Source organism: Fukomys damarensis, unplaced genomic scaffold, assembly GCF_012274545.1.
Source record: "Fukomys damarensis isolate Sample0158 unplaced genomic scaffold, DMR_v1.0_HiC HiC_scaffold_24, whole genome shotgun sequence".
Lineage (NCBI taxonomy): Eukaryota > Metazoa > Chordata > Mammalia > Rodentia > Bathyergidae > Fukomys > Fukomys damarensis.
The window spans coordinates 42,600,878-42,616,746 of NW_022900936.1; the positions used below are offsets into that span (position 1 = coordinate 42,600,878).

At 36.8% G+C, this 15,869-nt stretch overlaps 1 protein-coding gene across 1 annotated transcript in view; it reads right to left on the reverse strand.

Annotated features, from left to right (window-relative positions):
* Nucleotides 1-1,494: 1,494 nt before the first annotated feature.
* Gabrr3 (gamma-aminobutyric acid type A receptor subunit rho3) overlaps nucleotides 1,495-15,869 on the reverse strand; it is a 52,343-nt gene continuing 37,968 nt past the window's right edge. Inside the window, 5 exon segments of the mRNA XM_010644778.1 lie at nucleotides 1,495-1,643; nucleotides 1,646-1,735; nucleotides 1,738-1,783; nucleotides 7,189-7,340; nucleotides 7,343-7,384. Of these exon segments, the coding sequence (XP_010643080.1) occupies nucleotides 1,495-1,643; nucleotides 1,646-1,735; nucleotides 1,738-1,783; nucleotides 7,189-7,340; nucleotides 7,343-7,384 (479 nt within the window).

A 15,869-nucleotide genomic window follows, 5' to 3' on the forward strand; every position in this document is an offset into this window, starting at 1 on the left:
AGGAACGTCATAATATGTAGAACTGTTTTAATAAAACCATTTTATACAATGCCAAAGTTTTCAGTATAAAAATGGGAAGCTAGTTTTTCGAAGTGAAAAATCAAGATTGGTAGAGTGAAGTGGGAAAGGGGTATCACCTCTGCTTCAGGCAATAATGAAATAAAAATAAAACAGTTCCTTGTTACAGTAATCTATCTTCCAGAACATTTGAGAAGGTCAAATAATCTCATATGGCAGTTTCTAAGGCAAACAGGGATTCTAATAAAAGAAATAAATGCTGAAATTTGAATATGGCTAAAAATTTCATTGCTTCTAAGATAATTTTACTTCTAAATATTGTTTGTTTACTAATAAGGGTTACACAGGGTTGCTATAATTTAAGTGCCAAAATTAGTAAGTGAAAATATATATACAGAATTCTTCATTAGGAAAAATAAGTTATGCAAAGAAAATCTCTAAGAATATGTATTAAAATTGTAACTGTTTAATTCTGGGTGAATATTTTGGCAATTGGTTATTTAATTTTTTAAATAATGAAACTATTATTTAATCAAAACAAAAACAATAAAACTAAGTTACTTTTTCATAGGTTCTTTTTTTAGTTCAGTCTGTATAAAACAGCCCATTTCTATATTTAGGCTGGCTAGCTTCTTAATCTGAAAAAGCAGATCATTTTCAAAATCCTCATATTTTATCCAGGCTTATCCCTCGGTGAACATCATGTACAGTCTGTTCAGGATTGTGATCAGCAAATGAAGTAAAAATTGAAATGAGATAACTGTCATATGCTGTCTGTCTCTTGTACATTTCCCAGGTAATCGTGGTTTTTTATTATACTAGATGCTGTTGTTGATGATTGAAGTATGAATTCACATACATTAAGAGAGAAGACTGAGTTAAGTTTAGATATTTTCCCCTTTCTGACTAAATAATTTGTGACGAAGACAAAAGGTTTGACTGGGCCCTTCATAAGAGGATACCACCACATTGATGAAAATGTTTTTCCCTATGAGGACATAAACCTGTTAGGTAGTCTGACACTAAGAAATAAATTATCCTTCAATTAATGTCATAGTCCAACTTTATTCCCTAGTTAAATAAAGAACATTTTCATTAATAGAGAAGTGTCCAGATGAAGTAGTTAAAAAGCTATTCTATACGGAAAATAATTTTCTCCATAATACACATTCCTGTAACTCTAATTTATGATGTCAAATCCTCCTAGGACTTTGAACACTTTCCTAGATTTCAACCAGTCTGCTCTCAAATCTTCTTTAGGCCAGGAGACGTGACTGCATCTCTCCAAGTTCGATCTACACTGTTCAACTTATATTCAAAGGTTTATAAATCAACATAATGTGATTCCAATGCAAGTTTTATACATTAGGAATTCCTCTTCAGGCTAGGGGGTGTGGCTCAGATACAGCGCACTTGTCTAATCGGAAAGGAGAGAGAGAGAGACAGAGAGAGGGAGAGAGAGAGAGAGAGCAATCTTCATACATATAAACCCCAGTAAAACAGATTAAAGATTATATATACAATGGGAAATAAAATTCTAGAATAGGTATCGATGGCATGGTTGTTTTTCAGGATGATTCCTTCCAGGGATTTTCTTGTCTTTATCCGAGATGACTTTGTGCTGGGGATGCTGTGGATCTCCCTCTCATACAGTCCTCTTCAGAGTGGACACAAGAGGAATTCTGGTCCATGTCCGTCTCGCCGTCATGGTAACAGCATTGAAGGCCACGGTTTGCACCGCATCCATATTGTACATTCCAGAGATCTGTCATAAAAACTTCTTTAAAGTAGGCCATGAATGTAGTTTTATGAATAGGAATTACAGTAAAAATGTAAATAAAAATTTTTAAATAATTTTTATAAATGCTAAAAATGTTTTACTTCTTAGAATTTTGGTTTTGCCTTCGGTGCCTCACTAAAAGTCACTTTAATAATAAACAGAGAACATCGTTTTATGGATCTTGATTTAGTAATGAATTTTATATTTATTTCCACAAAGGTATCTGAGCATCATAAAAGTAAAATATATGCAACTATAAAATCAATGTTTTCTAATTTAGTCCTGATCTGACAGACTGTTATAGTGGATGCATGTTTTCCTCTTTATTTCTGTGTAGTATGGATTGTTTGCCATAAGTTTATGAGTTGAAATTGAACATAATTTACTGGAATATCAATATAAGTCAATTGGATTTGCTTTTCAACTGATTTTTCTCCTTAGGGAGAACGTAGCAGGGCCTAGTCAGTGAGGTTTTTGCTCAAAAGCAGAGAATAATCACATCAGGTAACCCATATATGCTTAAATTAAAGATTGGCAAGGGAATGATTTTAGCTGATTTTTAAAAATGCAAATCAGCCAGGTCATCTTATTTTTGCTTAAAATTATCTATGAATGATGCTAATATAGCTCAATTAAACATGAAATTGACTTATTTTTCTGAAGAAGAAAATTATCAGTGCTTACTGGCTCTAGTGCCCGACTGAATCTAAACCAAAAATTGTCTTTCAGGGTTTACTCTGGAGGAGATTGAAGATCTCAGTAATATAGAACAGTGTCTAGGAACCAGCTGTTAGTGATTGCTTTCTGTGAAAATAAAATCACTTCTTGATCTATAGGGAAGTTGAAAACTAAGCAAATATGAAGAGGCTACTCTAGATGAAATTATCCAGAATTCAAATTGGAGGCTAAAGAGTAAATTCTGTCAAAACCTTTATTTGGGTCATAGCAATTTAAAAATGTAATATTTTCATTGTTGTTTTTTTCCCCAGTACTGGGAATTAAAAACTTAATATTTTACTGAATTCAAAGAATGCAGTCAGTGAACTAACCTGGAACTCGTAATTTGAAATACATTGTCCTTTTATTTAATTGCAGAAAATTTTCATGTAAAATAAAATGGACAAAATAAAATGCAAAGTGATCAAAGTAAATAACTAATCTGAGGTAGCCAATAATATTACTAATGTATTCAACTATGGATCTGACCCTGGAAAAACTATACACACTCTTCTTAACTGGTTTCCTAGATAGATACTCAAAACACTGCTGAACTATCCCCATCCATCCACTATTTTTATCTATAAAAATGTCGGTGCATTAAAAGAAACAAATCTTTGAAAAATAAGAGTGCCATTCTAATTCTTCATTATAATAATGTAGAATTATCTATGTAATTGATAAATTTTGCATCCTACAAGTTACCAAAAGACTTCAATTTTTTACAAGTTTATGTCAGTTGTGCAACAGAAACAGCTTTAAAATTGGTCTTTAATTTTTCATTGCAGGCCATAAATTAGCACATTGACAAGGTATATTTTGTCTTAACTACAGATCTGTTTTAGACTGAGTTCTATGTCCTGAAATTAGAAAAAACATTTGGGAAAAGAATAATAAAAATATAGCTTCCTTCCTCTTTTCTAGGGAAGAGTCAACATTAGTGAAAATTATTCCATGGCCTCAGTGTTCTCCTGGTTCTTAGTATTTAGTGGGTGGTTGGAGGGTGTGCAATGGTAGAGGTAGGGGAGGTGCTATTTGGTTGAATGGCAGTGGAGGGTGATGGGAGTGTCGCATCTCTGTAATGGTGATGGAGATGGCAGATGGGTGTGGTTGATAGTGGTGGTGGTAGAAAAGGAGTTTTGGCTGACTGCATATTTTTATAGGCAGGAACTCCCCTGGGCTAATATTCTACACCTTCCTTACCATCCATTTTTCATTTCTCCCTTGGCATTTAGGGGAAAGAGTTAGCATGCTTGGACCAGTCTCTTTTGAGGCTTGACTTCAGCATTCAAATTGGTGTTCAGGTTTGTTCTTCAAAATGATGTAAAATGATATAATAGGGAGAACCCTAAATTGTTTAGCTTTGCCAGTGACCAAAAGAGTAAGTACTTTTACAAGAGCCCAATGATGAATGTAACTGTACTGTATACCTAAAATGTACCAATAAACTCAATGAGAAAAAAAAGAGTAAGTACTTTTAATTCAGCAAGGAATATAATGAACTGTTGGGAGCCATTCTATATAATTTTGGGGAAAATCACTTCACAATTAAATTATGATTAGTCCTAGTTCTCTTGCCTATAGGCCAGCTATCACATGCCAAAGCATAACCCCATTTTGGCCTCTGGTCACAGCTGAGACCTCAGTGGTCCCTTGATGACACTGTGACACTGAAGAGCAAGATTATATCAGCTGAAAACATCCTCATTCCTTGAGAACTGAGTAGTAAAAGAAAGTTTTCACTTGGAGAGGGGCAGATTCCTTATCAGATTAACTCATCTCACCTACTCTTGTAAGAACACCTTTGCTCACCTTACTGTTCCAATCAACATAAGATCCCTATCAGCATAAGATCCTCATGGTCATAGGATTACCAACACCCTCTGAGACATCTGACGCTTCCTCCAATTATAAGATCTTTGTCAATTTAGGATTGTCATCACCCTCTGAGTCATCTCTTACTCCCTATGAACCCAGTAAATAATGGCAAGCTCATTTGCCTTCATCTTTGCTGCTCAGAGCAGCATTGATTAGGCCCAGAACCCAGCTTCTTTCCTAAGTCTTGTTTCCTGTCTTTATTCTTTAATTTTGCCTTGTGCTGTCATGGCTCACAGGAGACCAGGACCCACTGCAGGGGTTCTGGTAATGTACCCTTTCCCTTCTACCTACAGTGAACTGTTCTGTTTACAGATCTAAGCAACATTCAACAAACTGCTTTATTAAAAATGGAGGTGACATTATTGTACCCATCTGTCTGGCTCCCAATTCTTGTTCTCTTTTTAAAACTGATTTCCAACTGAAATAGAGAGAAGAGGTACCACTGATTATCCTCTAAACCTGCAGATGTATCCTTCTGCCCTCATCCATAAAGGATTTAATATCCGTTCAAAGGCCTCTCATCTTAGGCTGCCAATTTGTACCATCTATGAAAACTCCTTTCAGTGTGTAGGCCTCTTACACTAACCACAGTAAGAACTTACATCTGTATAGCACTTTATAGTTTACCAAGATTTCAGATCCATTATTATATCATTTGACATTCACAGCAGTCTTTTAAGGAAAATTGGCAAGAAATTATACCATTTTGGGAATGCAAATGGAGGTTTAGGAGACAGCCTAAAAAACAAAGCTGGAAAGTGACAGAGTACAGTTTGGCATCTCTCCTTTTTAACTCTAAATCATTTTTTTCTTTTATCCTACAATCTACAAATGACAAGTAGGACATTTCTTTAAGATAACTTCACAGAGCAAGAGAAAATAAGGTTTTGTTTAATGAATACAGAGCTTCGATTTTGCAAGGAAAAAAATCTCTGGAGATTGTACAACAATGTGAATATATTTAACATTGCTGATCTATAAATAGCTACAATGGTAAATTCTAAATTATATGTATTTTAAAAAATAAAAACTCCTAAAATTTGAGAAAGAAAATACTTACTAAAAATTTTATCATTAGGTACACAAGAAGATGTATATCACTTCCTCAAGTTAAAAAAAATCAGTTAGTGTGAAAACATTTGTGTGGCAGATAAAGGCAGGAAAAATGTAGGTATTTGGGAGTCAATGGACTAGTTAGAGATGGCCCCAAAATTTTTTGATGTCTATTTCTTGGGTTAAGTAATACTTGAATCAAAACAAGAAAAGTGATTTCACTCTTTATCAATTTTTTTGTCATCTTTTACTTTACAGGTTATCCAAAGCACTGCTAGTTGCAGAGTAAGTAATGGAACAGTGGCATCAGCATCACCTCAAGCTTGTTAGCAATGCAGACTCTCAGGTTATACCCCAGACCAGTTCAGTCAGAAGGTTAATGAGAAAGTGGGTGATGTGTATGTATCACTGGAGCACACGGGTCTAAAATATCCACTTTCCTCACATTTGCATAGCAAAATGTGTGTGATACATAGCCAGCTGCTGTCAACAAAAGAATGGAAGCCTCTGTAATAAAACAAAATCAGCTCCTCTGAGGTTTGACTCAATATCAAAGGAAACAATGAAGTTAGCATCCTAGGAGATCTGAATTGCAGCAGCAACTTTGTTGGCTGTGAGTCTTTTGGCAAAACAGTTTACTTCAATAAAATTCTGATTCTTCGTTTATAATACAGAGATAATCATCTCGACAAGCCCCACACTGGGGAGCTGATATGAAGCTTCAGTAGGGAGAGATGAAATAAAAACACTCTGAAGATATGAAGTGGTGTCACTAGAAATTAAAAATATTTAAATAATGTTCTGGGTATGTAAGAATTTATTAAGCCAATGTGGATATAATTCATTAAAATTATATACACACAGAATCTCTTAAGTGTAGTCTAGCAAATGAATGATTAGTAATCATTTTGGTTCCTACAGTATAATATCTTAGGTCAATTCTCATTAGAAGAGGGAACTGGTAGCCAAGATCTCCATGAAATGAAGCAGACAGAGAATGATTTAGCCATATTAAACAACACCACAAAAATGAAGTAACGTCTAGAGTCCAAAAGGCACACTAATTCTAGGATATTGTGAGGCGAAGAACCTCCCATTTTGCTCTTTCACTCTTATCAGTGAGACAAAGAGAAAAATAAATCTTGAGAAGCATGTCATTTGCTGGTTGGGAGCACAGCTTTTGGGTCAAGGAGACCCAGAAGCAAATCTTAATTCCTCTTGCTGTGTGACCTTGTCTGTCTTATTTTGCCTCTGTGAAATGAGGGTGATAAAACATTGACCGCTGGGGCCATCATGGGGATTAAATGAGTTAATACATGTTAGAGGTTATTGTAGGAATTAAATGAGATAATGTATGTTAGGTGACTGCCATAGGCCAATGTATACTGAACACTCATTGTATGTTAGCTATTATTATCATCACTACCCACTTTAAAGCTGTGGTTTGTATATCAATCCCTTCTTTTCAAAGGGGTACAGGCAAGGGGAGAAAACCATACTGAGAGTAACACTTCAAAACACAAAATCTCCTGGTGAAGGTGAATGAGGATGCTAAGGAAACCAGCCATCACAGAGCAGAGATTGAAGTTCAATATTAAACTTTAACCATCTTGTAAACTTGCATCTTACGAAAGCATAAGGACTTAACACAGAAGCTTGTAGAATCATCAGGAGAGGGTTAGATAAGAGCATAGAATTTTCCACATTCCAAAAAGGATCTCATAATCAAAGCAAAGTGGTACCTTTCCTTTCTTCTTGAATTGCTCCTGCTCTTCCACTGTGGTGAGGTAATTCACAGCTGCATAGACAATGACCAACAGAAACACAAAGAGGGAGCTGACCCACAAGTATACATCCACTGCCTTGACATAGGACACCTGGGGCATGGAGGCACCATGCCAGTGATGATTGCGGACATGGTCAGCACTGTGGTGATTCCTGACATTAATAATAGTGACAAAGTCAGTGACGTAGCCCTTCAGTTCCGACCTGGTTCAGAGTCACACCAGCTATTGCATTTCCAGAACAGCACTAGCCTGATGATGTAATGGGTGGCAGGGGGAATCTGCATGCTAACTTGCACACCCAGAAGCTCTCATTGGACTTTTCTTTCCCTTTCCTTTTCTTGCTCTGACTGATATTGCCCATAATGTGTCCTTCTATCTAGAGACACAAAGCCTGATGTGTCTGTAAGCTTTGTTCAGTGGGGCCTTTTGTAACCATCCCTAAAAGGTAAAAATGTATTCAATTTTAAAAATTATCCCAGGAAAGAAATCTCAAAGTCATTTCCACTAACTTTTACTACCATGTCACAACTTTTATTGTTAAGAAAAATATTTTTTGTGTGACCTTTCCTCTTTCGTGCTGCAGGGCAATCTCACTTCCTTTTGAGTGATTTTTACTAGCACTGAAGATTGCTATTCTCCATATTTTCTTTCAAAGAGAATACTCAAAGACCATCATAATTCTCTTTACCCCTTGTTAATGAAACTACAGGTTAACTGGAATTCAGAGAGTGACCATGCTACTGGAAGCTCAGTCTTTATTAAATATTTACTGAGCAACTGTTGAATGCCAGTCACCATTTCCTCTGATTTCTCCCCTCCCCACTTCCTTCTCTTCCTTTTCTCTCTTCTGAAAGACTACTCCCTTTCTTTTTTCTTCTCCTCTTTTCCCCTTTATTCTCTTGCCTGAATATCAGAGGAAAAGAGATCAGGTTCTAGGAGCTAGCAGAGGAAGAAGTGTCTCAGAAGTTTATTTAATAAATTGCTGGCTCAAGAAATAGCAGCAAGAATCAACAAATGGGATTATAACAACTAAAAAGCTTTTGTACAATAAAAGACTCAATCAGTAGAGTGAACAGACAACTTACAGAACAAGAAAAAAAAAACTTTGCAGCTACTCCCCAGTCAGAGGACTAATATCCAAAATATACAAAGAATTAAAAATGAAACAAAACAAAACAGCTAAAATTTAAGACCCAGTCAAGAAATGGGCAAGAGAAATGAACAGACACTTCACAAAGGAAGAAAAACAAATAGTTAACAAATTATCTTCAACATCTCTGGCCATTAGAAAAATGCAAATTAAAACAATGCTAAGATTCCATTTTATTGCAGAAAGAATGGCAATCAGGAAATCAAACAATAACAAATGCTGATATGACTGGTGAAAAAGGAACCCTCCTGCATTGTTGGTGGAAATAACACATCCATTATGGAATTCAGTGCGGAGATTTCTCAAAGAACTGAAATTAGAAATTTCAAATGGCCCAATTATCCCCCATTAGGTATATTCCCCGGAGTTTAAATCATCATTCTACATTGATGCTTACACACCAATGTTTTTAGCAGCACAATTCAAAATAGCTAAATCCTTTATACCCATTAACAGATGACTGAATAAAGAAAACATGGTGTCTATATATAATGGAATATTACTTGGCTATAAAGAATGACACATTTGAGACACTTGTAGGAAAATGGATGCTCTTGGAAATGATAATATCTAGTGAAATAACCATGGACACAAGCTTAAATACCATATGGTATCTCTCATTTGAATGAGGCAAAGTACAGACAAAGAAGATGGTAATGGATGAATAGAAAGAGACAAGGGGGCAGATGTTACAATAGGAAACAAGGGCAATGCATTAGGAGGAGGGGAAGGAGAAATTAGAGCAATAAAAATGGGCTATATATATAGGAACTTAATAACCCAATCAATGTAAACATTATATTTCATAACATGAGCTGAGACAATATCAACAAGTACATTAAGGAGGATGGAGAGGGACGAGGAAAGGGCTTAAAAAAGAAGCTGTTATATGTACATGTAACCACTCCCCAAAATGACTGTAAACTGCATGAGTTGCAAATATGTATTAATAAAATAAAACATTTAAAAAATAAATGACTGGCTGTGGGAAGGGACAGTCCATGTCTACACTCATTTCTCAGAGGAATATTGTAAGGATTCTGCCTGGAGTGAAAGCATGGTGTTGTAAATATTTGAAATGTACACTAGCTGGCATGATTTTATTTCTTAACTTCCCACCAGGGAGGTGCAAATGGAATCCTTAATGATTTTTGTAAGCTGTGAGAAGTCCCGAGCAGCAGGAAGAACACCATGATTTACTCCAAAGTGTACAGACACAGCATGTGAATAGCTTTCACCGACATCTTTCTATTCTTTCTCTAATAATTCTGCAAGGTTCTCATATAAAGGAGCCCATGTCGCACATAATGACAACACTACAGGGCCATTCAATTTCAGATGAAGTTTTTAGTTTATAGAATCAAGACCAACACAATCTGTCACTTGGGAGGACCCAGAATCTCACCTTAACTTTGATGTGTACTCCAGAATAAGCAACCTAGCTACAATTTCAGTTCCTAACATTAAATACAGGCAACTTCCTCCCTGAGTCCCAGGTTTCTTTCTGATAATGCTCAAATCAACAATATGCATGTGGGTGCACGTTCTTTGCATCCCTCGGCTCCAAAACATATTTGGAGTCATAAATAAACATCAACATGAAATTTTTATTAAAATTTTAGATGTAGCTGAAATAAAAATTATTGCATAAAGCCTGCTTACTTTCAGCAAACATTTACTCACACATGTAGATACATATTAATTGACTACTATTGCCTGAGAGAGATATGAATTGAGAGTAGCTAAGTGCTTAAATGCCTATACTTTGTGAGGAGCAGGATTCCAATCCCTTCCCCTGAGTGCTAAACCTGTGCTTTACATGGAAATTTATTGCCTCTCATTCTGGACCTGGAAAAGGAATTTCCTTTGGTTTTTAAGATTATAAATCAATCTCTACATATGGATCTTTGAGACACAGACCATGTGGGATTATGTTAAGAGGCACAAAGAAGGTACTCTGTGCTTTTCAATGGGGCAAAACTCTTAATCCTTTCAGATGTTCACTAGCAGATATGAAAGGAATTATCGACTAATATTCCTATTTAGTTTATCCCATTAGCCCAAAGTAAAATGTTTTCTCTAGATGATTTTTTGAGATATGGAAGATGAAATTTCATTTTTTGGTAGACAGTACTGTGGACTTGATACAAAAAATAAAGGTTTTGATGTAAACAAAGACTCAAAAATGTGTACATGCCAGAGTATCTCATCATATATTTGGAACTGATGACTATTTGGCTAAAAAAGAAATTGAATTATCTAAATTGGCCATGAAAGATAAACTCTCAGTTATTTCTTTCAAAGGTGCTTAGGCCAACTAATTTATTGTAACTTTATTTAGTTGGAAAACCAGATTCTAGACTTTCCTTGTTTAAAATGAGAAAGAAAAGAAAAAGAATGAGGAAGTAGAGAGGAGGGATTGTTGGGTAGGGTGAGGGAGTGATGAGAAAGCTGACATATAAATCCCAAAAGCAATAGAACTTGAAGTAAGTACTATTATGGCTACATTAAGCACACTTATTATGTCCTGAGCCATCCCTTGGAAATGCATTAATCTTGATAAGTAGTATTCCTTCCCGATCCATTAAAGTTAACATCTCAATAAAGGAGTTTTGAATTATATAAAGCGACTATTTAGACGAGGAAGGTCATGTGTAGAGATTAGGAAATTATCTTCCCACCTACTGATACTGCTATGCACAGCTAGGAAAGTGGTATAAGAAAATATTTAGTCTCGCCATTTGGTTGAGCTCCTCTGAGTCCTTACGGCTTCTGCACATTAACTTTTAAGTACACGAGTGGGGTAAGTTAAGAACAGTGTAGAGAGAATGATTCAACTCTGTGTTTTATTAGCCACTTTTGGCTCTGCATGGTGGGTAGGTTCATTGACCAGTTTGAGAGCTGTAGGGCAAATGAGTGTCATTTCTAAAACTACTGAGGCTGTTCCCCCACTTAGTAGCTGTGCTGCAAGCAGTTTTGCAGGGAGAGGGAGTCTCCATTCCCCTTCAAGTTAGTGAAATTTTTTTCGCTGTTGATGTAAACAGAAAGAAAATATAAAATAATTGAAGGGAAAACAAGCTATGGACTCGACATTCCAATAGTACTCTCTGGCCAGAAACTGACTACCAACTTACCTCAAAAGTGGCACCAGACCTTAGTGACTATCAGAAGTTCTAGTAATCTCTGCGATGATGAATCAAATGTGCTTGTTCAGCTCCCTAAATGTTTATTTTTCCAAAAATATGAGACATAATCTGTTAAGAGATATTTTTCTGTTACTACAAGCCTTAAAGCTTGATGGACTTTGTATTAGTTACTTTTCTCTCTTCGCTGAGACAAAATACCAGACACCCACAATTAAAGAAGGAAAGATTTATTTGACTTAAAGTTTGTAGAAGTTTCAGTCCAAAATTGGCTGGCTCTGAGGCAGGCTATCATGGCAGAGGAGAAATAGTTTGTGGCTGCCAGAAGGTAGCAAAGCCAACAAGGGCCTTATCAGCATCTTTCTGCCCTTCTTTCTTTTTGTATTTTGCCTTTTCTTATTCAGACTGCACAGTGTGGGTAGCACTCAACCCTTAATTCTAGTGCCCTTGGGCCTAGCCCCATCATTGAATCAGTCACACACTTTAGATTTGGCCACCTCCAAAATAGCCTATACCCACCTGAGGCTTTGAGGGAACATCCAGACACAAACCATAACAGACTTCCTTTGCAACTGTTTCCCAGCAAAGGATCTAGTCACTTAAAACATTGTGCAGAATATGGTATAATTCATGCATAGGGGCAAAGCAAGAAAAGAAGGAGAGAAGTAGAAATAATAAAGTATAATACAACTCCTTCTTCCACGAGTGTAAATATAGCCTCAAATAACTTTACAGTAGCCTCACATTTTCTCCTTGCAAAATTAAACTGAAAGATATGAGGTTTGAACTCATCATACATTCCAAATGATGATGGCTATAAGCTCTTCTGAGAATTGCCTAATCACAATTGACAACTCTGATATTCATCCCCTATCATTCTTGGCCTGAAAAATCATTAAAAACAGGATGAGCTAAGCACTGGAAACATCAGAACTATGTACTGATAATGAAATATGTGCAGGGCACTGTGCTAGATGCTACAGGAACAAAACGATGAGGACAGTGACCCTTGTCCTCAAGGAGGCTACTTTCTAATAAAAACTAGACAAACTACCCCTGCTAAACAATGAAATATAGGGTGTCATTTGGTTCAAAGCTAGGAGAAGCCGTGTGTGCTTAAAGCCATAGCAGAGACTTCTGGTTCTGGAGAGATGGCAGGATTTTTACAAAGAAACACAGGCAGACAGAACATTCTAGGCAGAGAGAGAGAGTAAGAGCAAATGTGCGATGAGATAAACAGGCATGGGGACTGTTTGAGAAACATAAGTGTCAAAATTGCTAAAACGTAGTGTAAGTATATTGAGACAGAAGTAAGATTTAGTGATATTATTTGGTACTTACCTAAAATTCAAACTTAAGTGAGTGTCATGTATTTCACCTGGCAACCCAAAAAAGCTGAAAGTATTTACTTCAGTTGGCATCTTGGAGATGAGCGCACATTAGTGTGATCACATTTGTATTTTAGAAATAGTTTTCTGCTAATATGTCTGGACTGGACCAGGAACAGGAGGTGAAATGAGCAATTAAATGTGTATTTTATTGCTTCATGCAGGTTAGTAAAATATGCCTCTTCCTCTGGAGGACACCACCCCAAACTCCGTGTTTCACAGAACATGGGCTGGGTTTCTACTTCCAACTTCCTCTGGGTCAGATGTCACAGAGTCTTGAAAGATGACCCTGGGAAGACAGGTCCACTAGGACAACCCAAGAGAAAGTTAGCAAGACTACATAGGGCAGAATAATTGAAAAAAAGAGACATCAAGAATACTGAGCATATTTTAGAGAGAAGACTATAAAGGATCAGATATCTGAGAACTACAGTGCCTCAAGACAATGTTCAAAAACTCTGTGTAGTAAAAATAAATTTGACTGACCCCTGGCGGGTGCGCGACCTCCTGGACTGCACGACAACAGACCCAGCAAGGACCCAAAGACCCCAGAGGGGGTCTCTTCAGCTGCCTGCCTGCCTGAGATCACCCGGCGGGTGTGCGTCCTCCTGGACTGTGTGACAACATACCCAGTAAGGAAGGTAGCTGTGTGGGCACCCTTGAAACACCCCCACGACCTCCCCCCCCATTCTCAAACCTTCTGATTGGGCCAGTCCTTAGACTAACTCTGCAGAGGCATAGGTTCTCATGAAGGGTAGTTTTCTAAGCTCCCAACTTTGAACATCTTTGAAGAAAGGGCAGGGGAAACCTGTAATAGAACTGAGTGGAGTTCAACCCTGAGGGTAGGGAAACTCAAGTTAGGCCTTGTAGATTGTGTTCAGTCTCAGTCGTGGGGAACTGCCATTGCCTAGCTGAGACCAGGGGATTTGGTTCTGCATATGGCTGTGCATATGGTGTAATATGAGATCAGAGACAGCCTGAAAGAGGCCCTTCAAATGCTTTTTTTTTTTCTCTCTCTCTTTTCTTTTTTCCTCATTCCACCCTAAAATTTCTTTCTTTTTTCTGTCCTCTCTCTCCAACTCAGTCTCTTGCTCCACCATATTGTCCCTCATCTCCCTTTTTATTCCAGCTCCTGAATAACTCAGACTTCTTCTTTTATTATTTTTTGTTTTTAGGAGGGATTTCTCTTTATGTTCTTTTCTCCAGTCATTTTACCTCACTCATGGCTCTGTACCTTCAAGGGAAGGCAAGCGCCTGTTACTGTTAAGGGGATATATTCCTGTCCTTATTCCTGCACTCTCTCTATCCCCCCTGAAGTTAATAGCTTTGTAAAGATAGTTAGGTAATTCTACAACCTCTGGATTCACTTCAAACCTGCTCTAATTCTTTCACTTATCTAATCCTCTTGTTCTAAGTCGAACCCCCCATCCTAAATGGTAAAGATGCCATATTGAAAAGAATATTCACTGCAAACATACTATGAGCTGCTTCTTGAAATTAATCTAATTCACATGAGTTAAAGGTGATACATTAATGACTACCACAAGTGGTCAGTTTGAAAGCTGTGCCTGATCCTATTGGGCTGCTGAATATATCAATTGGGATAAAGGGTTGTGATTGATATAAAGAGTGGTTTTCTCTGATATTATGAAAATGACCATACATTAATGACTACCACAAGTGGTCAGTTTGAAAGCTGTGCCTGATCCTATTGGGCTGCTGAATATATCAATTGGGATAAAGGGTTGTGATTGATATAAAGAGTGGTTTTCTCTGATATTATGAAAATGACCATATCTATGAGTAATTAGAAACTCAAAAGCTAAAACGCAACTATATTAGGAAGATTTAAGTAATACCCAGAAATTAAAGAAGGACAATCCAACAATAAAAATAAAAGTGAGAAAACTTAAGCAAAAGACACAAAAACAGATTTCCAGTTCACCAATGGCAAATAGTAGGACAAATGAGGATGAAAAGTCTGATAGTGAACCAACAGGACTCCCTGGACCCATAGCACAGGAGGTAACAAAATTGATCAATCAGGCTCTAGAAAAATTCAAATCAGAAATAATTTCCCAGTTAACCAGAGAGATGATGAGCAAAATGGAAGTCATGATTCGAGACTCTAGAGCAGAAACTGACAAAAAAATAGATGAGCTCAAGACTATGATAGAAGCCACGAAGACTCAGCATAAGAAAGAAATGGAAACAATGAATGCCCAACAGAGGAAAGAAATGGAATCCATAAAACAGATTCAAACAAATATCCAGGAGATTAAAAACTCTATTGAAAGTGTACGCAACAGAATAAAAGATTGCGAAGATAGAATTTCAGATATAGAAGATAGGATTGCAGTCAGTGACTGTGAAAAAAGAGATCTCTTAAAAACAGTAAGGGATCATGAGAAATCAATCCTACAACTCCTAGATGATACAAAGAAAAATAACATAAGACTGATAGGAATTCATGAAAAAACAAGAGAAAAGGCAAATGACATGAAAAAGCTCTTCACAGAATTAATGACAGAAAACTTCCCAAACAGAAGGAAAGAATTAGACATACAGATAAGTGAGGCATATAGAACCTCAACTAGCCACGATCAAAAAAATTCTACACTTTAGACATATAATAATCAAGATTCCAGAAATCCAACAGAAAAACAAAATACTACAAGCAGTAACAGAAAAGAAACAAATCACATGCAAAGGAAAGCCCATTAGAATCACAGCAGACTTTTCAACACAAACCCTTAGGTCAAGGAGAGCCTGGAGTGAGGTATTCCAAGTCCTAAAAGAAAAGAACCTCCAACCTAGACTGATGTATCCTGCAAAACTCTCTTTCAAAATAGATGGGGAAATAAGATACTTCCACGACAAAGAGCACCTGAGAAATTTCATGAACACCAAACCAGCACTGCAAGGAATTCTAAACAATATCCTAGAAAAGGACAA